The sequence below is a fragment of the Macrobrachium nipponense genome, chromosome 5, assembly GCF_015104395.2.
Source record: "Macrobrachium nipponense isolate FS-2020 chromosome 5, ASM1510439v2, whole genome shotgun sequence".
Lineage (NCBI taxonomy): Eukaryota > Metazoa > Arthropoda > Malacostraca > Decapoda > Palaemonidae > Macrobrachium > Macrobrachium nipponense.
The window spans coordinates 130,600,775-130,627,876 of NC_061107.1; the positions used below are offsets into that span (position 1 = coordinate 130,600,775).

At 37.1% G+C, this 27,102-nt stretch overlaps 1 protein-coding gene across 1 annotated transcript in view; it reads left to right on the top strand.

Moving 5' to 3' along the window:
• Positions 1–27,102, top strand: part of LOC135215650 (oxysterol-binding protein-related protein 8-like) — a gene marked incomplete in the record, with an annotated part of 484,283 nt that overhangs the window by 409,519 nt on the left and 47,662 nt on the right. Inside the window, 1 exon segment of the mRNA XM_064250572.1 lies at positions 22,724–22,782. Coding sequence (XP_064106642.1) covers positions 22,724–22,782 — 59 coding nt within the window.

The following is a 27,102-nucleotide window of genomic DNA, read 5'->3' on the forward strand; positions in this document are numbered from 1 at the left end:
AGTAGTTCTTCTTGTTTTGGGAAAGAAATGGAAAATTACACCTTTTTCCTTCTTAATGCAACACACACATGGTACTTTGCAGTGCTGAGCGCCTCAGTAGCGTGATCGGTATGATCTTAACCTGCCATCTCGGTGGCCGCGAGTTCGATTCCCGGGCATTCCATTTGGTCGAGGTATTAGAGATGTTTATTTCTGGTGATAAAAGTTCACTCTCGACGTGGTTCGGAAGTCACGTAAAGCCGTTGGTCCCGTTGCTGAAAAACCACTGGTTCCATGCCATGTAAAAACACCACACAAACAAGCAAACTAAGCAGTGCTGTATATAATCAACAATTATTGAGGAATTCTCAGGTCTACACGAGTTCAGAGGTACATCTTAAAGAAAACGGAGATGTTTACTTTATTATTACCCTGTAACAGTCAGGCGAGCACTGAAAGGGTTTCCTTACCAGGACCTAGAGCAGGTACCTCTAAGATACGTCATCGCCTACGTTGTTACCCTAGGTGGGAGGTGACTCCACCCAATTGAGTAGAACTTTTCTCTCGTGGCCTTGCTTCACCCAGTATATTGTCCCCACTATCACGATCTCTTCAATCCTTTACCCCTCGTATCGATGGATTGACTACGAGCAGGTAGGATAAGTTGCCAAATTAAATCACACAGTTTAACCTACAACCCAGTATAACGCCACTATTAACAGAAAACGTAAAGGAAAATTATCTTTTTTATGGTTATTATGACCTCCAATTATCTGCTGGTATTGGAAAATATCGTGGAAAACTTATTTATTGGGTACTGTAAGTTATGGGGGAGGGGGGAGATAAGAAAAACAGCGATAAGGAGAGAGAGAGAAAGAGAGAGGGGGGGGGGGCGGTTAGGGAGAGGGATGGCTGACGTTCGATTGCGTCGATGAGTCCTGCTGACTCGTGCGACTTTAGCTTTAAAAGTCAAGAGTAAATGCTGTAACTAACACCCTTTGACAATGCACTAGATTACCAAAAATCAGCTTGAGGTGTCTTTGTACAATGTGTCAAAAGTACCATTCCGACCAAGTATCAGTTTGAAAGATTTCTGAGAAAAATATTGACTCGTCGTCCCTGAAATGGATAGTAGTTTTCTGAAATGTCAGTATTTTGGAATAATCAAGAGTAGTTTTCTAAAATGTCCCCATTTTAGAGTAAGCAGTAGTAGTTTTCTGAGAAGTCAATATTTTGGAGTAAGTAGTACTTTTCTGAGATCTGTCATTATTTTGGAGTAAGCAGAATTATTTTTCTGAGATATGTCAGTAGAGTATTTTGGAGTAGCAGATTAGGGTTTCTGAGATAAGTCAGTATTTCGGAGTAAACAGACTTAAGTTACCTGAGGTATGTCAGTATTTTTGAGTAAGCAAAGTTAATTTTCAGAGGTATGTCAGTATTTTGGAGTACGTAGATATAGTTTTCTGAGATGAGATATGTCAGTATTTTGGAGTAAGCAAACTTAGTTTTTAGGTATGTCAGTATTAAGGAATAAGCAGACTGCAAGATGTATTAGGAAAATCATATTGTGGCCTTTCTGAATTCGTCCTATAAGAAGCGGCAACCTCAAGGGTAACTCATTAGTCAATGAGGATTTCCGCCTATTAACTTGATTTTGAACGTCCATATTTGGCTTTCTTCTCTCATAATAAGGCGCCTCTTCTGGAATGTGCTTCTTCATAAAATAGAATACTTGAGCCTTTCTCGCTCTTATGCTATTCACACGGTAGCTCGTCTTCTAACTTTTCCACGGGTTTCGATAATGTCGAGTAGTGAACAGTACTGCACTTCAAAAGATTTCCTCGAGATGTCAGCTCGTATCGAGGCTTTGTATACCATCATAGTTCACTGTGCGCGCTTCAACACGATCCTTTAAGGTACGACCAATGTTTTGACACACATTAAGGTCAAGGGAGCTACCTGGAAATTCACTTGATGAGAAGAAATCGATACCACTGTTTCGAAGCATCTCCTGTGGCTGAAGAGCCATGAAACATGGTGCCTTATCATGCAAAAATGTGACTTTTTCAACAGAGAATGCATTTTCAGGATCTTTAAGGAAAGGAAATACTCTTACCAGTAAGCACAAATTCTCTGAAGTATTCGCCATTCCATGACTGTCCTTTTTCTTTGATGATCCACATTAACCATTTGGCTGTGAAACAGAGAAAAATTCCTAAACATTCAGGAAATTTCACAACTTGGCGATAGCTTACATCATCGCTGATATCATCCAACTTTGCAGCCCAAATGATGTCATTTTTGTTATTTGGCTTTCTTACTGTGTAAATAAAGAATTCATCTGATGCAGCAACATGGAGAAAGTCAGCTTCATCCCAATCTTTAAGAAATGAACCACAAAACCGTGCACGGTCTTCTCTCTGTTGCCGAGTGATGTTGGGCTTGCTGATAACATGAAATGGCTTGATACCAGATTTTTTCAATTCACGATACTATATAGCACTATAACTTCTCTTCTTTCCCCTTTTTGTTTCTAGTTCAAGCGCCAATTTACGTAGACTTTCTTGGTCTACCCACTGCCTCAGCTATGATGTCTTTTGACTCCTGAGAAAGGACTTCAGGCCTTCCAAGATTCTCACTCTTTTTGCAATGAGAGTCATATGGATTTTTGTTCCAGTTTCTTTTAACAAACGATTAATCTCTTTAAAGTATTTGGCTATCCAGGAACGTGAAATGAAGGATGCGCCAGCATCCATTGCCTCCTTGAAGGTTATAGACTGGATTCGGTCAATCCATCTCATTTCCCCCGAGTCGTTAGCCATGGCTGCATCTAACTCTGTCACTCAGTCTGAAAATACAAGAAATGTGAAATGAAAAATAGCTTAATAGAAACTTAAAGGAAACAGGTTATAGCAGAAAACTACATAACTTTCCTTTTCTTCTGTGGCGGGGGGGTGGGCTCTAATTTCGAAACACCTGGTATGTGTGTGTCTGTCTTCAGATGTACGGATAATTGAAACAGTCTTCATGGCGTAACGCATTTAACAGTTCTAGATGCCCTTTTGAAGAATTGGGTTTTGTTTTTTTTCATTGCACTTCCCTAAGATTAAAATCTAATTCATCCACCCGTGTATGGAATATTGTGAACACATTTGGGGTTTTAATCTGACGTTTAGCAAATCTTTAGAATTTGTTGACTTGCAATAGGATTGGCTAATGATTTAGCTATAACTGCATACTTTTTTTTTCCTGATACCGGCTTCTGCTCCATAAACTAAAAAAAAAGCTTTCCTTGGCCACTTGGCTATTCTGTATCATGGCATTTACTTTTTGAAAATCGGGAATCCTCCGATTACTGTACCGGTGACTGCTTTCGCTTCTACTGCCAACCGTTTTTCCCCGACTCGGGACCAAAGCCTTCCAAAAGGCGAAGCGAACGCTTCCCTCGGTATTAAGTCTCTTAAATTTAAAAGTTTCCGTCAGACGTGTACAAAATGAAAGTATTGAGTTACCATTCCCTCTGCCTGTGCACCAGGGAAAGAAAATATCCGTTACATCTCCATCTTTTCTGGTCGAATAAACGGAAAGGGTTATGAAGCAAACACTTATTTTACATTTATTGCAGTAGTAAATAATCCCTTTTTGTGGAATTAAGGCATAGGAATTGGACAACACACGTATGGTGTGTACTGCAGATTTTTTTTCCAATAGATATTCTCGTCTTTTCAAAAGAGGCCTCATTTATTCTCTGAAGGAAGATTGGTTAGAATGCCATCTTATTTTTTGTACTCCATAATTATGCAGTGTTTATTGATTGAGTAGAACATCTTTTGCAGCAGCAGAAAATTCTCTGGTGAAAAGCATATAATAATCTCTCTCTCTCTCTCTCTCTCTCCTCTCTCTCTCTCTCTCTCTCTCTCTCTCTCTCTCTCTCTCTCTCTCTCTCTTCAGAACTGTCAAATTTTTGTAGACAGTCGGCTAAACTTGGTAGATGATGATTAAAAATGATTTGTGGCAAAGATGCATAAATACCAGCAAGTTTGGTGAATGTTATAACTAACCTGTCTTTTCTTAACTTCACTTCCCCCTTGACTATGAAAACTATGCCAAAGCCGGCAAATTTGAGGTAGTTGTTCTATCTGTACCATTTACTTAACATGCTTTAGGTATGCGTGTTGTGAAAATATTACAAGATTTCGAATTTATCAGATTTATTGTAGCGTAACTTAGTGGTTAGTATTTTCAGGGCTTTCACAAAAAAAAAAAAAGATATGACTGTAGAATTACAAAAAACCACTTTATTCAAAAAGATGAAACCGTTGTGAATCGCAATTTCGAAATAATCTTTGACTCTGGGAATTGATGCAGACTTATAATCATATATAAAGAAAAGACAAAGATTTGCTGCAACAAATCACTGGGTAAATGAATTGGATATCATCGGTTTTATCCTTGATTATGGACAGTGCCACACTTAAATATACGTCATATCCTCGATATTTTCCGGAGGGTTGAAGGAAGTTATACGGTGCAGTTTTTGCCCTCATGAAGTGTCAGTACTGGTTTATGTTGCGCACGCCAGATGTTGGTTTGTGGCCTCTGATAGCACTGTTTATCTTCTCAAAACCTCTTCAAGCGCCTCAGTGGCGTGGTTGGTTTGGTGTTTGCTTCTCACCTCGGTGGTCGCCGGTTCGATTCTCGGCCATTCCATTGAGGAGTGAGAGATGTGTATTTCTGGTGATAGAAGTTCACTCTCGACGTGGTTCGGAAGTCACGTAAAGCTGTTGGTCCCGTTGCTGAATAACCACTGGTTCCATGCAACGTAAAAACACCATACAAACAAAAACAAAAAAACAAATATGCCTTCACTATCGATCGGCGTTCCCGCCCTTCTGTTTCATGGTTATGATGACCTTCAGGGCAGTCAACTCTGGAACAAGGTTGTCATTCAGATGGTTGCTACCGCTTTTCCTTTCCCTGTTAGGTTTAGTGACCTGCATGATGGTAGATTTGAGTCCAGTGGTTGAACAGACGGGGGGTAATAGTAGATAATTCGTCTCGCTTAAGGGATGCCCCACCACTGGCAGTGCAGGTACAGAAGGGTAATAATCTTCGTTGTAGAAAAGTCAGTATACATGTTAGGTTTTTTTTCAGAAAAGACAAAACACATGACGATTTATGTATCAAAATTAAATTAGTCATAAGGAAAACTAGGCTAAGTCAGACTTGTTTCGTTTCCGGTATTAACCTAATGGTCTGCGAGAAGTAGATACTGTTTCAATAATGGCAGCGGTGTTTTGAAGAGGATAATTTTGTTTTGGAATTTTTAAAAATTTGTTGTCTGAATTCTATAATTCAGTTTTAAAGTAAAGTATTAAATAAGCCGAACTAGAGGCCATTTTCAGTTTTAATTTCCGTCTTGTGCATTGGGCCTCTATAGGTTTTTATGCCACTTATGTAAAATGTTAACGTACGTGATTTTATAACATATTATCATACCACGTGTTCATTTTCTCGACGCATATCTGTTCTCTCTAAAGTTTATCTACTTCACAAGTGTGTGTGTGTGAGAGAGAGAGAGAGAGAGAGAGAGAGAGAGAGAGAGAGAGAGAGAGAGAGATATTTCAGAACTTTCATTGACTAACCCTTTCTGATCCTTGGCTCCTACAGCTTTTCTTAATTACTTCCTGCAGAAGGTAACTCGATGAAAGGACTTGAGTCCTGGAGATGGAGAAATTAATTTGATTGCTAATCAACGACTAAACTGCCACCAACTGCTCCTGTAACTGTCGGCTCTTTCCATTTTGCATCTTGTTAACAAAAATCGGACTACATCGAATATAGAGCATTTGAACGTGGCTGCAGTTTATTTAAGTAAGTATATTTGAAACCCATTAAGATAAAGTTGGTGCTAATGCATAACATTTGTTTTTGTAGCGCTCCATACACATGAAAAATCATTCTTGTCTGGCAAAGACCAACATTTTAAATTATTATTATTATTATTATTATTATTATTATTTATTTATTTTTTTTTTGTTGCTCTATCACAGTCCTCCAATTCGACTGGGTGGTATTTATAGTGTGGGGTTCCGGGTTGCATCCTGCCTCCTTAGGAGTCCATCACTTTTCTTACTATGTGTGCCGTTTCTAGGATCACACTCTTCTGCATGAGTCCTGGAGCTACTTCAGCCTCTAGTTTTTCTAGATTCCTTTTCAGGGATCTTGGGATCGTGCCTAGTGCTCCTATGATTATGGGTACGATTTCCACTGGCATATCCCATATCCTTCTTATTTCTATTTTCAGATCTTGATACTTATCCATTTTTTCCCTCTATTTCTCTTCAACTCTGGTGTCCCATGGTATTGCGACATCAATGAGTGATACTTTCTTCTTGACTTTGTCAATCAACGTCACGTCTGGTCTGTTTGCACGTATCACCCTATCCATTCTTATACCATAGTCCCAGAGGATCTTTGCCTGATCGTTTTCTATCACTCCTTCAGGTTGGTGCTCGTACCACTTATTACTGCAAGGTAGCTGATGTTTCTTGCACAGGCTCCAGTGGGGGCTTTTGCCACTGAATCATGCCTCTTTTTGTACTGGTTCTGTGCAAGTGCCGGGCATTCACTTGCTATGTGGTTTATGGTTTCATTTTTCGTATTGCACTTCCTACATATGGGAGAGATGTTATTTCCGTCTATCGTTCTTTGAACATATCTGGTTCTTAGGGCCTGATCTTGTGCCGCTGTTATCATTCCTTCAGTTTCCTTCTTTAGCTCTCCCCTCTGTAGCCATTGCCAATTGTCATCGCTGGCTAGTTCTTTAGTCTGTCTCATGTATTGTCCTTGCATTGGTTTGTTGTGCCAGTCCTCTGTTCTGTCTGTCTTTCTCCTGTCTCTGTATATTTCTGGGTCTTCGTCTACTTTTATTAGTCCTTCTTCCCATGCACTCTTTAGCCACTCGTCTTCACTGGTTTTCAGATATTGCCCCAATGCTCTGTTTTCGATGTTGACGCAGTCCTCTATACTTAGTAGTCCTCTCCCTCCTTCCTTTCGTGTTATGTATAGTCTGTCCGTATTTGCTCTTGGGTGTAGTGCTTTGTGTATTGTCATATGTTTCCTGGTTTTCTGATCTTTGCTGCGGAGTTCTGCCTTCGTCCATTCCAGTATTCCTGCGCTGTATCTGATTACTGGCACTGCCCATGTGTTTATGGCTTTTATCATATTTCCGGCGTTGAGTTTTGACTTGAGTATCGCCTTGAGTCTCTGCATATATTCTTTCCTGATCGTGTCCTTCATCTCTTGGTGTTTTATATCTCCTCCTTCCATTATTCCCAGGTATTTGTATCCTGTCTCATCTATGTGTTTGATGTTGCTCCCATCTGGTAGCTTATCCCTTCAGTTCTCGTTTACTTTGCCTTTTTGTATGTTGACTAAGGCGCATTTTTCTATTCCAAACTCCATCCTGATGTCCCCAGATACAGTCCTTACAGTCTGGATTAGGGTATCTATTTCCTTGATGCTCCTACCATACAGCTTGATGTCGTCCATGAACATCAGATGGTTGATTCTGTTGCCTCTTTTCTTGAGTTGGTACCCAGCATCCATCTTCTGTAGTACTTTTGTCATGGGAATCATGGCTACTACGAAGAGTAGTGGGGACAGTGAGTCGCCCTGGAAGATACCTCTCCTGATATTAACCTCTGCTAGTCTTATTCCAGAGCTTGTAAGTATTGTATTCCAGTTGCGCATTGTATTTTTGAGGAAGCTGATGGTATTTTCCTCTGCCCCATATATTTTCAGGCATTCTATTAGCCATGTGTGTGGTATCATGTCGAAGGGTTTCTTGTAGTCTATCCATGCCATGCTTAGGTTGGTTTTCCTTCTCCTACTGTTCTTCATTACCATTTTGTCTACGAGGAGCTGGTCTTTTGTGCCCCTACACTTCCTTCTGCAGCCTTTCTGTTGGTGGGGGATGGTGTTTGTCTCCTCTAGGTAGTTGTATAGCCTTTCACTGATGATACCCGTTAGTAACTTCCACATTATTGGTAGGCAGGTGATAGGCCTATAGTTACTGGCTATATTTCCCTTACTCTTGTCTTTTTGTACTAAGGATGTTCTTCCTGTGGTCATCCATTTGGGTGCTTAGTGATTTGAGATACAATGCTGGAGTTGTTCTGCTATTCGTGGGTGTAGGGCCTTGAAGTTTTTGAGCCAGTATCCATGGATATTATTATTATTATATACCGACAAAAATAACTACAATATAAGAAGAGATTAGAGACATCAAGTCCCAACCCTAGAAACTGTTTAGCGTCATGAAGCTCTGACAAAGGAACAGTCACTCCGCATAAAAAGGCCACTGTGGACAGATGCCAGCATCTGGCTGGACAAAATAAAGCCCAAAGTGTAAGGACGTTACGTACCGTCTGGAAGCTCTGCCGAAGAGACTACCATTCTGCATACTCTAGTCTAGGCCACTAGGCCAATTTGTTTGTGTTGAACATGGAGTTAATCCAAAAAGATTATTATTATTATTATTATTATTATTATTATTATTATTATTATTATTATTATTATTATTGTGAATAGGGGTCAAAAAAAGTTAGGCGAAATATTGGAAGATTTCTCCGTGCAGTTTTTCCAGGTCTTTCATCTTTTGAGGAGGTGCGCTGGATAATACTGACAGAGTCGAGGGACTAGAATTGTTTCAACAGCTCTAAAATCTCTAGGTTTAGCTGCTAATGCTGCTGTTCTGAATGATTGAGACGATTGTTCTTTGCAGACATACTAGTGTATGGATGACCAGTGACATGCATTAAGGAAGCAGGTTGTATTTATTCATTAGCGGTAATTTTTGTCAATACTGGTTAGAGATGATTTCATACTAGTACATTGACACTGCTTGTTATTAAGAAATTACGCGGTCAGTACAATAAAGATATTGAATGTAGCATTTTGAAATTTTTTAAATTTTAAGTATGATAGTGTAGCACCCTATTATAATGAATGTTAGATGAGTGAAGACTTGTCATAATTCTTCCTTATCATTGCATATCTCGGCTAGTTATGATTTTCAATCTTTGTGTGTGTGTATCTAGTAGAAACACAAGTCTAATAGTGTAAACGTTTCAGCCCAATGTTACAAGAATAACACTTGAGTATGGTCCGCGATATGTAAGTGAGAATATTTGATATAGGAGAGGACAAGAAAAGGAGAGTTATGTGAGAATCTGAATCTGCTAGGGCCTCAGCGGCGTGGTTGGTATGGTATTAGCGTCCCCCCACGGTGGTCACGGGTTCGATTCTCGGCCATTCCATTGAGGAGTGAGATGTGTATTTCTGGTGATAGAAGATCATTCTCGACGTGGTGGTTCGGAAGTCACGTAAAGCCGTTGGTCCCGTTGCTGAATAACCATACTGGTTCCACGCAACGTAAAAGCACCATACAAACGAATAGATCGGTTTCCTCGGGTTGGAGAATGCGTAGGTGTAGTTATTCGAGGTTATTGAGATGCAAAGGTAGGCGACAGAGGTAGATGGTAGGTCTGAAATTCGTCGAATAAATGAGAATAGTGGGAGTGTTCTTGACATGTGTCAAGAAAGAAGCTTGGCTCTTGGAATGTATGGCTTTGAGAAGAATGATCCATGGTGTTCTTGGGGAAGATTGAATGCTGTAGTTAGGAAAAGTTGTTGATTAGGTTATGTTTTTATAGAGTCGATTTAAGAGCAAGTAGTTAAATATAGGAGTGAGAAAAGTGAATGAAGCTTCATCTAATCAGTATTTATCTTAAATGCAAATTGAAATTGGTAAAGTCTTACAAGGAAAGAAAAGGGTGAAATGGGTTTTCATTATACTTAATTACTGTGATTAACAAGGTGAATAAGCTCTTCGTAGGACGAGTGGTTTTCGCGCTCGGCTACCAATCCGGTGATCCTAAGTTCGATTCTCGGCTCGGCCAACGCTGAATCAGAGGAATTTATTTTTTGTGATAGAAACTCACTTCTCGATATAATGTGGTTCGGATCCCACAATAAGCTGTAGGTCCCGGTGTTAGGTGACCCATTGGTTCCTAACCACATAAAAATATCTAATCCTTCGGGCCAGCCCTAGGAGAGCCGTTAATTGGCTCAGAGGTCTGGTAAAAGTAAGATATACTAAACAAGGTGAATATAAAATTGCTATGGCTTAGTCATTGATGTGGGAGGAGCATGAAACCAGTAAGCAAAATTCCACATTTAATTACAGCAAGGAGTGCTAGTCGCACTGTTGGGTAAAAGGAGTGCAGGAGAGGGAATGAAAAAAGTAAGTGGTGGGATAAGGAGACTTTCGACTTATCGAAAGTAAAGTGATTATTATTTTAGGCTCATTATTATTATAGGCTCGGTTACCTGACAAAAGATGCAGTTAAATGATAGAAAAGATGGTAAAGGTAGCCACGAAAAAAGAGGGAGAGAGAGAAAGGAAAAGGCCGAACAGTACAAGAAGTCATCATAGCAAGTACGTAGTACGTAGTGAGCACTACTATACTCTGTGGGGGCAAATGCAAAGACCTAAAGCAGCGGACAGTAAAAAAGATGGAAATGGGCGGACGCTGTCAGAATCAGAAGAGAATGCGGTCACGAGTTTGGAGTATTTGAAGACTTATTGATTATGATGAGTGGAAGAGGCTAAGTTGAATTTTGTCCATTTGAGAATGCTTGTGGAAGGAACTATTGGCGATGCATGAACGAGGCTCGATAAGAGATTCAAAAGTAGGAAGGTACCAAGAGGTGATGGTTTGGTTTACGTATGAGATGCTACCCGTAGAGGGGTAGTGACATCAGTGCAACTCACCCGATGCACAGTAGGCAATACTTAAGGTTCTTAGCAGAGTCCCTTTGGCCTCTAACTGCAACCCCTTTCGTTTCGTTTACTGTACCTCCGTTCATTTTATCTTCCTTCCCACCCTCTCCAGACGATTGTTTCCTTGTACAACTGCGAGGTTTTCCTCCGGTTGCACCTTGAAAACCTTATTTACTCTCAAATTCCCTTTCAGCACCGAATGACCTCATAGGTCCCAGCGCTTGGTCTTTGGCCTCAACTTTAAATTCCAATTCCGATTCCAAACGAGTAGCCAAAGCAAAGGAATGAAAGTTGGATTGAGTTGCCAACTAGAGTATGACATTTACGTCCGTGTGGATGAATAATATCAAGTTTTTAAGGAATGGACAAAATGGGAATAATTCTTATTTTAACAAAAAGGTGACTGGGTTGGGTATAAGAGTAGATACTATTATCATTCGAAAGAACTTCAAGAGGGAAGGAAGAGAATGAGGGAGACAGACTGGTCAACCCTTAGTGTAAAGGCAGGAAAGAGGTGTCAGCAGGAGTCCTTAAGGATCTTATCCATTACGGAAGTTATCTGCAAAGGTTTCATCCTTGATTGAAGTGATGGAGGATGAACTTGGCAGTGGATTGTGCTCTTCTCTGGAGCCACTTTCCGTTACGGGACAGCTTACTTGTCAAAAATAGATATGCATTTAACGTATGTCAATAAACAGTCTTCCGAACACGATGTACTTTGTGATGGTTAATGAGGCCAATTTTTTTTTTTTTTTTTTTTTTTTTCTTCGTATGGGAAGAAGCTATTTCCGACCAAGTTCACGGCAGGTTTAGATGCACGTCGGCTCTGCTCTCAGCTCCCACTTCAGCCTAGTTTGCAAGGATGGCCGTGATAGGTTCCTATCTTTCTAATTTCTATTTTATGCTTTCCCTTCTTGCTTTACCAGGATGTTGTGTCAGTGCTGCCATGCAATTCTTCACAGGCAATAGTATCTATTAAAAGATTTTTTCCTTTATGGCAACTGATGTTTTTCATTCTTCAACTTGTTATACTGCATATTTTCCGACGGACTACTACAATTTATCATATTGCTCTTATTAGTTACAGGGTACGTAACTAAGAGTGGTATTGACGATTAAAAAGTCATCTTTATTCTAATCCCGTATATTACATTTTTTTTTCCATACGAAAAAATAGGTTTTCGACAGTTGACGACGTTTCAGCACATTCTGAGCTATTTCTCGAACGGACTGTATACATATTCTCATCGCATGCGGTGGCAGCTGACAAAAAGCGAGGAATGTTTTACTGTGAAATCAGGTAAAGGAAATTCAAATGTACAGCGTGCGGGCGGAAATGTGGTATCCGAACAGCGAGTGTGTCAAAATGGGTCGGCGATAGCAGATTTGTGTTTCTTGTGAGACATATAACTTAAAATATAAAAGCATACAAAACATGATCTTATATGATGTATAGATTGGCGGAAAGCCCGCTGAACGCTCTCAAGGAGGGAAGTAAGAACAACGCGATTGTAGGAATATGTACAGAGGAATTGCGGATAAAGCGTTGTCCTTACACTAACGTTCTGAGACCGACGGCATTTTCGGGCATAGGATTTTTCTTAAAGTGAAAATGGTGATAGCTAATGTTCATTTTAACTAGCGCAGAAAGAGAGAGAGAGTAATACTTTCAGGCCTGGAAAGAGATTATGTTGTAGTGCAGTAAAAGAGAGAATGATTCTTTTAGCGCTGGACAAGGACGCCTCCGTAACGATAATCCACCCGTTTATTTAATATAAGTAGATTTCTAGGTTCTTGTGTTAGTTTTCTGTTTTCTTCTTTTGCCATCATGTATATATAATTATTAAAAAGTGTAAACACACACTTTAAAGATTTGTAACGTTTTCATATTACAAGTAAAAGGATATTTATGCATTTATTTGGAGTAGGGGTTTGCTTTCGCCTAATTCGATCGATTGTCAGTTTTTTATTCTTAATCAGTTGTTCAGTCGCTATCATTTCTTTTCCCATTTTCTTCGTTTGCCTGCATATCATTACGTGCTCGTGATGAATGTATTGGTGTGTCTTAGAACATGATCATTACTAACAATTTATTGCTGCCTTTATTTATTGCTAGTGTTCTCAAAATAGCCTCCACTTTGAGAGAGAGAGCGCCAAGTAGAAAAGTTACAACCCCTTGAGTTCTAGAGGCTTTGGTTAGGAAATAAATACAGTGTCTTTTCTTTACATCGCCAAGTATGAACATGATCAGGTTCGTTTTCACCCTTTTTTCTTTGTCTTTTTGCTGCTTAGGAGTATGTATTTAAACGCGAGGACATCTTGCATGTTGCAATAAAGGAATATGGCACGATGCTGTAATCCCACGGAGTCCCATTCTTCCCATTATCATGATTCTTAAAACGAAAGTCCTGTAAGGAAGAAAATGCTGGAAAAATGAAACATTCCCAGTATTTCCATCACAGCCTATGTTATAATTTCAACGCAAGATGAAGTGTCTGCTAAATAAGAATTATTCGGGACAAGCAAACCCTTGTTGTACGCTTTGTCCTTGAGACTAATTATTATAATTGGAATTCATGCCTTGACGAGACTGAGAGCTAATGAGGCGAGGTCATTGTTTTGCCGTATTTGCTGGTAGGATGGAACTAAGTGTGTTATTTTACGATAATAAGATTAATTCTCATGTTTATTCAACCCGCGGGGTGGGGGAGAGGGGGGGGGGGGTGCGGTATGGTTCAGTGTCTCATGGTTGGGAGCCTCGTGAACCGCAGTGTTTGTGTAAGATCTAATTCTCAGTTATGCAAATTCGCACCCAACATCTCGATCATTGTTTCAACATTATTATCAGTACTTATTTTATTGCTACGACGTCGACCCATTTGTATAGAGCGAGCTAAACATACTAAGAACTTGGTAAGCAAGCTTCCATAGAGTGAATGATATTCATCATAATACTGTGTAAACTTCAGAGGAATTGGGTATGTTGATGGTACTGGAAGAAGTTCCTCGAAGAAGTAAGTCTTTGACGATGGTCAGGTCAAGCGAGAAAGTTTTGACTGTTATTAGTTACCGTTGTTGAAGAAAAGAATGTGACTCGTCCATCAGTCTTTTTCTGAGGGACTGAAGATCCTTGGATGCTGTGGACATCCACACAGACAAACACTGGGTTTACCTATGGTAATTAAGCTTCTGGGCTGTAAGGAATTATCATAATCTCTGTAGGTACAGGAGACTACACAAATGATATATTATTCCATTGCTGTAAAAACAAATGTTTGTAGGCTGAAGGTAACCATGAAGTATTGTCAGAATTACTAGTTTACGCTACAATATGCTGTGAATTATGGAATCTTGTCTTTGATAAAAAGTCAAGAGATCCAAGGACATTTTTCGTTTTAGGACAACTCATTAAAAATTGGTTTTCTGTAACACACACACCACCCCCCCCCATTTTTTTTTTTTTTTTTTCTAAAGAAGGGAAGTTTCATTCGTGTAAAAGGTACCCTCTTGCTGTGTTGGTCTTCAGAAGAGTCCGAAGAGGTTTGCTTGGCATTGCTTCGTGCAACTCAAGTGGCTCCTAGAAACTAAATTTCTTCACCCAAAACTTGGACATAAGTTTGGATCCGTGATCATCCTATTGACGATTTTTATGGGACTGAGAAATCTGCTCTAATGAGGCGTTCAGAATCATGGCAGTAATGATTGCGTTTTGGTTACCGTTTAACTTACGATCTCGCTTCTTTAGGTGTGCGTCAAAAATATTTGAGTCTTGTCCACCGCGAATAAAATTATACTGAATTGAGTGATCTTGTGTTACTATACTCTGTTTTTTTCCATCTGTCCACCCGCCAGTGGTGTTTGCGTATGGTAACACTGCGTCCCGGGCTCTAAATACTTACGCTGTGTGTTAGTTTAAGGATATCTGGGTGAACATTTGCAACTGAAATGTGTTTTAATAATTTACTGTATGCGAATTACACCGTTGATATTCGAAATAGGATATTATTATGATTGTTGAATGTAAGCTGAATGTAACTATCTAAAGCCCGGGACGCAGTGTTACCATACGCAAACACCACAGGCGGGTGGGCAGATGGAAAAAAACAAGAGTGTAGTTTATCATTTTTAGCTCAGAAAGAAAGAAGCATCTTTACATTTCTTCCATGAGTCTGGTGATGCTCCACCTTTAGTTTTATCAACCAATCGGCAACTCATCGCTTATTCTTTTTCAGAGTTCGAATTTTAATTAATGTCATTATCTTCTGTCTCATTACTGCGAGTGTTTTCGCTAGTTATAATTGATTCTATTGTGCTCATGTCTTTCGGTGTCGGCACAATCATAGTCAGTATGTTGACTGGTTTTAAAAAAAATAATTTGTATAGTTGGATTTTTCATCTTGAAGTCACAAAATACAATATATATATATTATATATATATATATATATATTATATATATATATATATATATATGTATATAATATATATGTTTATTTATTATATATATGCAGTATATATGTTATTATTATATATATGTATAGATATATATTATATATATATATGTATATATATATTTATTATATATATATGTATATATATATATTTATTATAGATATTGATATAGCATTCATTACCACAGGGAAAAATAAAAAGGCTTGCTGTAAGTCCTAACTGGTTTCGGTTTCATTTCTGAACCATTGACGAAGGACTGATACATAATGGAAGAAATTTATTATATATAATGCTAGTGACAGTACGAACAAACATACCGACCGATGGAAACTAAAAATCCCCACTTGACAGTTAACTGGGGTTGGAACAGTACCTTCATTTACGCTTGAGTCTGGAGCTTTGTTTACAAACATTATTATCCTTTTACTTGTATCTACCCCCTCCCATGAAATCTTAACAATTTACACATTTGTTTTGAAAGCAATTAAGCAAAGTTATGCACGTCTTGACTAATATACATGTTATTACGAACACTTCTTTTATAAATCTAAGCGACGTTTCTTTCCAGTGCATTGTTAGAGTATACATTGTCTATTTGGCCCTGCCCTATCGGTTGGTTATGTAATTGTTGTCCCTAACTTGTTCAAAAATTCCACTGCTCACCTGTGTATATTTTACATATTTTTTATGTTGTTCTATTCCCTTCTCTAATGATTTTTTTTCCCGTTTGATGACTCTATAGGTTATCACAAGACTCCCTTAGAACTTGACATAAAAATCCTTTAACTGGTTCGCTGGCATAGTGGTTAGTGTCGTTGAATGCTACTCAGATGTCGCGGGTTCTCGTCTCTCCCGGGGCGATGAAAAATCACTGGCTCTATATCATGATCAGTTACTGCTGCAGTGTGGTGTCTGTGGTGGGAGGTTGAAACCAACATTATTTTGAAGCTTGTATTTCAAATCAATGGTCCCTGTTTGCTTGTTCCTTGTGTATAGGTTTCATATACTGATGTAATATGATTATAATAGTGATGGGAGAGTAATTTATAGGAAAAAAAAAAACAATTCGGTACGTGGCATCCACTCATTTTGGTGCCTTCATCGATGACAGCATTACAAAATGGTTAAGAAAAAACAGCTTGTGAGACACCGCCTTTAAGATGCGCTGTATATATATATAGCGGCGAAAGTCATCTTTGTAGTTGATTAGAGCGGACGACTTCAAAGGCCGCTGTTAATAGCTGATCGGAAACGCTGTTGACATTATGCATGGTACTCCTTGACGTTTCAAATTACAAGTCGTCTTGTTTTAATATTGCCTTTGATGATGACATCTTTCATCTCGTAGTCTCTCCATTAATTCAAGAGAAGCTGAAAACGGCGGAGAAAGTTGCCTCAGAAAAAGTGATTTGTCGCTCAAAATTCCATGAAAATACATCTCCTTTTCTGGAATACATAGAAATGGAGCACTGAAGTTGCAGATTTTTGTAGCTTCTGAGAGATACAGGAAATTACCCCTCCCCCCCCCCTCTCTCTCTCTCTCTCTCTCTCTCTCTCTTTCTGTGATATGTGTGTATGCAGTTAGTTCCTAGATAGGTGACCAACAACAAAGGCTAGACTATTGGTATATATGAGCTGGAACCATCCGGAGGATGGACAAGGAATCGGCACTTTCTTCCTTAAAGCAATCGATTGCAATTGTATCACCTTTTATGGCAACGTTGAATCTGGTCAATACATGGATTGGTAACTGCCAGGAATGCAAGATGCATCTTTGGTGCTGGGCATTGGGGCTAGCAGCGTCACCAACCAGCAACACTTGAGGACAACTGGAAGGATGGAACTTTCTAAAAAGTCCATGCTAAATAAAGTTGTATATATATATATATATATATGATATATATATATATTATATATATATATATATATATATATATATATATATATATATATACACGTGTGTGTGTGTGTGTGTGTGTACAGATAATCACTGCAATATAATATATTTATAATATATACAGTAATACTCCGAACTTAGGCGATTCGAGTTGTGCAAATTCCCATTAGTGCGAACATTTCATTGGAACCAAACTATATTCTGTTTTTTTTTTTTTTTTTTTTTTTTTTCCATCTGTCCATCCGCTTGTGGTGTTTTCGCATGGTAACACTGCGTCCCGGCCTTTGAATAGTTACGCTATGTGTAAGTTTTAAGTAAATAAAAGGATATCTGGGTTTACATTTGCAACTGAAAAGTGCTTTAATAAATTACTGTATGCTAATTACACCGTTAATATTCGAAATGGGATATTATTATTGTTGTTAAACGTAAGCTGTATGTAACTATCTAAAGCCCGGGACGCAGTGTTACCATACGCAAACACCACAGGCGGATGGACAGATGATGAAAAATAGAGTATAATTATCATACGCGAGTTCACAATATTGCGAACTTTTGCAAATTCTCCAGAAATACTGCAAAACCCTGCAAAAGTGTTTTGTTTGATTTATTATGTAGATTTTTAAATTTTAAAGCTTTTGTGTATAAAATCTTATTAAAAGCTTATTTTTATTTTTGTATATGCATAAATATGATACATAGGTAACCAAAGCACCTACAGTTAGTACATATATGCACTTTTACAAGATGCAATACCCATGCACAAAGTTACTGCACTTTTCAAATATGATATCCCTTCAGAAACTATTTAATTTATGAAGCACGTACTACTTACTACAATTAGTATAAGTTTTCATGCTTTTAAGTGTAAAATCAGTATGGAGATTCTGTGTATGCTATTCATATTTTTGAAAATATATACAAAGGCACTATGTAATTCACAGTGTTTGTCAACTAGTAAAGCATATCAGAGACATAACAGAGTTGTCGTTCTGGGAAAATTACTTTCTTAAGCTTGGAGAAAAGTGCTGGTACAATTTTTATGTACTGTGTTATGTAATTACAGCAAATACAGTTAATGTACTGATACAGCACATACAGTTAATGTACTTTCAGAAGATGTGATCCCATCGCGATGACGTATGTATTTCTCTCTCTCTCTCTCTCTCATAGTTAGCCCTCACACTAATACATGATTTTAAATTGATTGAATTTGACATTACGTATGTACTGTACATAGTACGTGATTTCTTTTATTTCATTGAATCGTGTACCTTCGTCATTACAGACTTATGAAGTTTACTTAGTGACACAAAGAAAACTCCTTTTACTCTGAGGGAAATAGAAAATGGCATCCCATGAATTACGGGTAACGTTAGAATGTGTACGAAAATGAATATGTATGTACGTAGTAGTTACTGTAACTATTTTTATGCCAACCAGTTATTTCTTTTTAAGGCTAATGTATTAAACTAACTTTTAAATCAAATTAAAGTAACTTTAATTTCATTTAAACATTAGCATAATTATTAGGGAGCATGATTAGCGTCTTATTTAGTCTTCAAACTAGAAGCAAGCATTTATTAGCATTTTTAGAGACCGTACCAAACTTCCGCGAAACTTCCCCTTACGCGAGGGGTCTGGAATCTAACCTCGTATAAGTTCGGGGTATTACTGTACGGATATATATATATATATATATATTATATATATATATATATATATATAGATATATAGATATAATATATTATGTGTATATGTATATATATGATTACACACACACACACACCACACACACACACACACACACACAAATAAATATATATATATATATATATATATATATATATATATACATACATACACATACATAATAACACACACACACACACACACATATATATATATATTATATATATATATATATATATATATATATATACATATATATATATATATATATATATATATATATATATATGTGTGTGTATTATGTATGTTCTGTGTGTGTTTATTACACATACATTGAATTATTCTCACTCTGTCTCTCCTGTTAAAATAGATGCTTCAATTAAATTACCAAAACATTTTTTTACATATATTTTACCACTTCTCACGCCCCATCCTGTCGGGGCTGAACTTGGACTTAAAAGGACATCAGGAGTGTCACTGTTCATCTCTGTGACCTTGAGAACTATGGATTAGACACAAGTGTCTGTCGTGTTTTTATGTCATCTCCCCCCCCCCCCCCCCCCCCCCCGCCTTCTCGCCCCCACCTCCACCCCCTATGGTGCCAGTGGTGTCTTACCCTCCATTGTATTCTTTTACAGACAGTAAGTTATATGTATATACCAAAATGAGGTGTTATAGTGTAATAAACCCATTGAGTGTATACAGTTACTAAGTATATGGGCAGAACCAGCCCCATTTCAGGGAAGGCCTTCCCACCATAGGTGCCCTCTGGTGGTGCTAGTGATGGCTTAAACCCCACGGTATTCTTTTCAAGATAGCAAGTCATATGTATACCAAGTTTGGTTGATATTGCTCAGTGCGTTAGAGTTATGCTTGTACATACACACACACATGTAGTACATACATGCATACTTACATACATTCATCCACTTTTATATATATTGGTAGTACATTAGAGATGATAAACTGTACATATAATCACAATTACTTCTGAATTTTTGCAATGAAAGGCACAGGAACACCCATTTCTACAATACTTGACTTCATAAACAGGTTTCCATGTAGTATCCTCTTGGTCACATGTATTAGTTATGGACCTTGAATTTTGCCAAGACAAGGGTCGTTGGTCAAGGTCGCTTAATTAATCTTGGGATGGGAGTCTCACTGAGGGTCTGAGGATATAAGGCATGATCCTGATTAGCAAAATAATTTTCAGAGTTGATTACACATCAATTGTGGTATACTTTTCTCAATTATTTGCCAAGCATGGAGAAGGGTAGTAAAATATCATTATGCTTCAAATACTATTTTTGTGTTTTTAAATGAGTAAGTCGGTTGTTATTTTGGGAAGCTAATCGTCAGCTTCGTCATCAAGACAATAGTTTTCAAAGCGAATAATAATTTTGTTTTGTTTTTGTTGATCATTTATTATTGACAGGATATACTAGACTCATAAAGGTAAGCTGACCATATTGATTAATGGTTATTTCATGAGTTGCCTGGGAGGAAGGCAAGAAGAAAGTTTGTCTGGAGACCGTGACTGCGCGGAAAAAAAAGCGAGACGCTTAGAAGCTAGAAGATTCTCTAATGCGTGGAACCTGTAGTTCTAAGAAATGTGTGTAAACGTGTGTGTGTGTGTGTGTGTTTGTTTTTCTACCAGGATAAGATTGGTTTTCCCATGAATTTTATGACGTAGATTGGCACAAGAAAATTTTAAGTTATTAGAAGAATGGTAAGTTTTGAAAACATTGCCAAATTATTTGGTAGAATTGATTAAGGAATCTGCCGTTATGGTAACATACATAAAGATGTAAATACAGTGAGTTTGTTATTTGTGATTCAGTGTTCTGTTTTGTGTGTTCATTGTCAAAAACACTAATACAGAATTTCAAATGTAGATGTTGCCCAGTAGTTTCAGTATAAGTATGTGTATGTGTTCACCCTGACAGTTTCGAGTACTTTTCTCCCGATTATTGCTGGAGTTCTTATACGTTTACTGCCAGAGTGCACAACCCAAGGAACTCCTCTCATAGAGATAGAGCTGCCTGTCGATCATTACTCAGAAAACTTAGTTTGCCATAGGCCCCGTCCACACGGCCGAGCTTTGCTCTACGAACTTTGTTCGATGTGACGTCAGAAGCGGAGAAACCGCGGCAAAGTTCTGACTTTTCTTGCTGTTTTCTCCGCTTCTGACGTCACATCGGACAAAGTTTCGTCGACCAAGCTCGACCGTGTGGACGCCTTAGTGTACAGGATCCCGTTTTACAGAGTCTGAGGTCATTGGTGATTGTGAAGAAACAGGTGTTATTTGTGTTTCTATACATATAAATGTGCGCGTGTGAGCACATTTAAACCCTGTACGTGTTCCCAAGCGAAGACTTAGTAGTGTATGTGTGTATCTATGTAAGCGATGTTTACTGTACTATCTGAACATTGCTCTTGGCTATGCAGTAGTTAACGTCAGGTTTGTTTAATGACAGGGAACAGTCATTGGAAAGATGTATATAGTATAGTATAGTCATTTGAGATGCAGATTTTGTATGTATTATGTAAAGAAAATGAACTTGCCTATAAAGTTTTGTTGAAGTGGGTTTTACCGATTTTTTTTAACCGGCTGTGGAATATATTACATGAGTTTTAAAAGAGAGTAGTTGTGAATATAATTCCGTTATTAGTGAAAATAATAGTATTAGTAAGTGTGGCACGGGAAGAGAAGGGAACAGATAAATAGGTTGACAGAGGAGTGAGTGTTACACATTGAATTTTACTTCCACAATACATTGTTTGAACATATATAATAGGAAGGAAAAGTGTTATCCATTAAAAATGAGAAATTTGCAAAGTGTAGCATCTTACTCTTTACAATATCTCCCGTAGGGGGTTAGTGCCGTCAGTGCGCCTCATACGGTGAAATGTAAGCATTACTTAAGGTTCTTTGCAGCGACCCCTCGGCTCCCAGCTGCAACAGCTTTCACTCATTTTTACTGTACCTCTGTTCATATTCTTTTTCTTCCATCTTACTCCTCACCCTCTCCTAACAATTGATTTATCACTGTCAATTTTCGTTTCATGGCTGAATGGCCTTAGTTCCCCCAGTGCTTGGCTTGTGTGCCAAAAATCTATAAATCAATCAATCAATCTTTATAACATCTGGTTGTATTTACAATTACATTATAGTTCGTTTTACAAGATCTGGTTGTACTTATTATAGTATCATTCTGTGCACAGCAGGCAACACAGAGGGAAAAAGTAGAAGTACCTTTTCACCAAAAGGTTCTGCGGTTTGTATCCGAATGACTAATATTTTGAATTATTGTTTGGCACCATTTGAAATGACTTGTTAGCGTTTTCATCTAAAAATATAATCGATCGTGGTTTCATCGACGGCTGTTACTTATGTGACGATGGTTTTTTATGATAAGCACGTAGGTTTTTACGCTGAATGGCCCCTCGGCTCCGGCGCTTGGCTATGTGCCAAAAATTATATAATCTAAATCTAAAAACGTAGGTTTTTATCAATCAGTCACGTGCTAATGACGTCGCAGTTTTTGCACAGTCAGTTACACGTAGCAAATTAATGTATAATCGATTTGGTATGTACATCCTCATGTGTGTGTTTTTTTTTTTTTTTTTTTTTTTTTTTTTTTTTTTTTACCTTGTCCAGTCATTCGTATTTTTTCTACTTGTGTACTAGTACGTATCTTTGTTTATCGATGCTTTTTGAGATTGTGATTTACCCCCTAACGTAAGTCAGTCTTTCAGTTGATATTCCTAAATATCAATTTATATTAAAAGTATGCTATAATAAGCTGCATATAAAAGTAGGCTATAATAAATTTCTCTCTTTTTCCTTTAGGTTATGATGGTGTCACAGATTCGTCCACTTTGCGTATGCCAGATGGCCCACATCAAGGGGTAAGTGACTTGTTTATTGCTAGTTTTATTTTTTGGCTTTTGTTATTTCATTATTCGCATTCATTATATCAGGAATAATTTTTCAATGATTTACTTGGAAAGCTATTATTATTTTTTTGTTTGTTTCTTTTTTTGGCTCTATCACAGTCCTCCAATTCGACTGGGTGGTATTTATAGTGTGGGGTTCCGGGTTGCATCCTGCCTCCTTAGGAGTCCATCACTTTTCTTACTATGTGCGCCGTTTCTAGGATCACACACTAGTTTTTCTAGATTCCTTTTCAGGGATCTTGGGATCGTGCCTAGTGCTCCTATGAATATGAGTACAATTTCCACGGGCATATCCCATATCCTTCTTATTTCTATTTTCAGATCTTGATACTTATCCATTTTTTCCCCCTCTTTCTCTTCAACTCTGGTGTCCCATGGTATTGCGACATCAATGAGTGATACTTTCTTCTTGACTTTGTGAATCAACGTTACGTCTGGTCTATTTGCACGTATCACCCTATCTGTTCTGATACCAAAGTCCCAGAGGATCTTTGCCTGATCGTTTTCTATCACATTATTATTATTATTATTATTATTATTATTATTATTATTATTATTATTATTATTTATCAATAACCATTTTGTTAATTTAACCCATAAATGGTAGCCAATGTCTGGGAATACAGCCGAGAAACTGAAGCAGTTTCATTCACTTTTCCTTATTGATACTCTTAGATTATGATTGTTGCCTTATCGATTGACTGCCATTTTATCTTAGTGTTCTTGATTGTTCCTTGAAAAATAACCAACGCTCGGGAGAGACATAAAAATCTGGAAGTTGAACTAACGATTTCTCAAGTATAAAGCTTTTCTCGGCCTTCGGCTGTCTGCTAGCACCAGATACTATTCATTAAATATATTCCAGATGATCAGAGATGAAACAGTGCTGGATTTTCCCGTTACTCTTTAATTACAGGACGACAGTCTTATATATTTTTAAACATGCCATTTATTTCATCTTGTGTATATTTTTCTTCGTTAATTTTAGACATTGGTTTGCAATCTCTTTTACCTGCAGCACACGAAACCCTAGCAAATCTACGAATAGTCATGAATTTCAGATGTTAAATTTTTTTGTTACATCAGCAGTTATTAGCAGTTGCTCTCGGAGCTCATTATCTTTGAATTACTTCCCACAAGTGTATGGTTGCTAATAACGCATTCATTCAACTGCAAGTTCTGTGGCCCTGCTACAACTGCAGAACTACTCTTAGTTAGCAATAAGTAATTCATATTATAATTTTATATATATATATATATTTATATATCATTATATATATATATATATATATATATAGTGCATTGTTTCAAAGCATGTTATAATATTAACATTGCATATGCCTAAATTCTATATCCATTCCATTCTTATGCTTAATTTTATTCTCAAACCTCCTATAGCTTTGTAATTCACCTGATAAGGTTATGTCAGCGTGGTAGTATGTAATATCCAGACTGTTTTCCTCAAGGTTACCTTGAAAATTTACTTTTGCTAAGGTTAATGGTATCTCCCTAATTCTTTTAAGTATAAAACTTTTATTTTTAAGTGGCTACCCTGTAAATCCACGACTTATCATTATAATCTATTAAAATCTGTCATTTATATCTGATTAGAGGCTTCAAGTATTTTGCAGTAAAACCCTTGTTACTCTTTTTGTATAAGTATGTTAATCTTATTGTAGTTATAATATTTCATAAACGTTTTATTGTGTATCCAGTAATACAGGTGAATCTTTGTAGATATGAGTAAAGTCAATTTCATATCAGCTGATATCTCTTATTTTTCTAGAATGCTTTTATTTTTCTAACATTGCATTTTTTCATATATGAATGCTAGTATTTATTATAATTCCTTCCTAGGATTTGTTTTCAATTCTGTTTTATTCCTTTCTTAAGATGCATGTTTAAAAGGTGTTTAGCTTGGAGGTCATATACTATTTGAAAGAGATCTTGGAATTTACTGTTGATAGGTTATGTAATTCTCAAGTTTTTTAAAACACATTCAGTGCTTAAGTTATTTGAATACTCTCTTCTATCAGCTGCAGTCTAGATTAGTGGTTCACATTCACAAAACACTTAATGTGTGTATATATAGGATACACACACACATGTATACTGTATGTGTGTATTCATATAAGTGTGTGTGTGTATGTGTATATATATATATATATATATATATATATATATATATATATATATATATATATACATACTGTATGTGTGTTCATATAGTGTACGTATGTGTATAGGCTGACGAATGTTCCTTCCTTAGATGTTTCATACAAAGTGTGCCAAAATACATTGTCACAGTTATAGGTGGCATTTTGGTATATATTTTCTTGATCTCTAAGATTTTTTTTAATGCTGGACTCCTTATCTTCAAATGTTTGGCCACAAAGGTATTTTATGTAAAACTATGGATGCTCAGTTTTCCTAGCATTTGTTTTTGACAACACATCTCTAAAGCTGAAAGTATTTTTAAATCATATGACAGTATATTCCTAAACCTTATTTTTAAACACACTTAGTATTTCTCTTGCCTCTTCCTGATAACTCAGTTTTTAAATAAATTTTATATTTTCAAGACTCAAAACATTAATTCATTAATTGCATCCATCTTCATCTCTTCCCGAGTAACAATCCACTGGTAGTAGGAATTATATTTTGTTTATGTAGAACTGGAAGGAAAAGTGTTGCTGCCTTGTCTTTTATTAGATGTTAATTTTCCCATGCTAACTTTAAACAGTTTATAGGATGAGCATTTTTTCATAGTTTCGTTTTTGGTCCATATGACAAGGATTTAATCATTCTAGGACCTTTTATGTATATTGACACTTTGCTATGAGTGCGGTTAATTATTCATGCAGATGGTTGCTTTTTTTGATGTACCAAATTTGTGGGATAGATCACATCATTTGCTTGGGAATTATTTCATATGATTTCTTCATCATATCATTTATACAAATTGTTGATTTAAAGATTCTTGCAAGTATCCTCGGCAATTAGAGTATAGCATATGAATGAAACCAGTATTATTTATGCAGTAATTCAAAAGTATTTGCTAATTCATAGTTCAGGAGTTATATCAAAGTGCATCAGTGGCGTGATCGGTATGGTCTTGACTTGCCACCTCGGTGGTCGCGAGTTTGACTCTCGGGCATTCCATTGAGGGGGTTAGAGATGTGCAATTGTGGTGATATTAGTTCACTCTCGACGTGGTTTGGAAGTCCCTTTGCTGAATAACACTTAAAAAAACGCCATACAAACAAGGAGTTATATCAGCTTCAGATTTGGATGTTAATTCTTCAAAGTGCAAGATGAATAAGTGATTCCTCCCTGAGTTTTCAAAATTAGTCTATGGTATACTATTTAGAATGAGACATTTTGCAGCATTATAATTGGCAGCTTAAGTATGGTTAGTTCGTGAGGAATATCGTGCATTACATATGTTAAATCGATGAAGAATGAAATTAGTATTATGAATTGCTAACATCTCTGATGTCACAAACATTATTTGCTAGGTTTAAGTATCCATTACAGGGGCGAGTCGGGTAGTTTTAACTTACATGGCACCTAGACTTAATTTTACAAGCAGTGTCAAGAGTTGCAGCAGTATTGTATTGGATATTCTTAATTGTAGGTGTTCGTTTAGTTAAGCTCAACTTGTGTATCAGTAAGCTTTTATATCAAGTGTTCGAAGATTACAGTGGAGAGACAGGTATTAATTTCGTACCGGTACCTATGTCCAGTGGTAAATATAACTTTCTCTTCCATTGAATGATCACATAGAATTACTTAACTGATGTGCTATACTTAAAGCTAGAAGGAAATGCGTATCACTTATTTTTTCTTCATATCTTTTTATGGTCTGTAATTATTCCATGCTTTTAATTGTAAAATTTAATTTCTCTGACTTTCCCTGTTGTGAAGTATTATGTACCGTATGTATGATAACTCAGATTTGAATAAGGCATAATATATCAATTGCAGTTTTGTGGTATTTGCTGTCATAAATTGTCTTGTGTTTTAGTAAAAGATAATTCACGTGTATATAATTAACTATCCAGATTTCTTGAAGTGTCTTTCTTTAAGACAAATTTTTATTAAAAGCTAATACAGAATTTTACCCTTATTTACTGTATATGGGTTTACAGAATAATTTCTCAAAATATTTTAGTTTCTAAAGGCATGTCCACACTAGGAAACCTGTTTGCAAACCCTTTGTAACACACAATTGTTTCCCATCCACAATGGAAAACATTTAGTGTTTCTGTG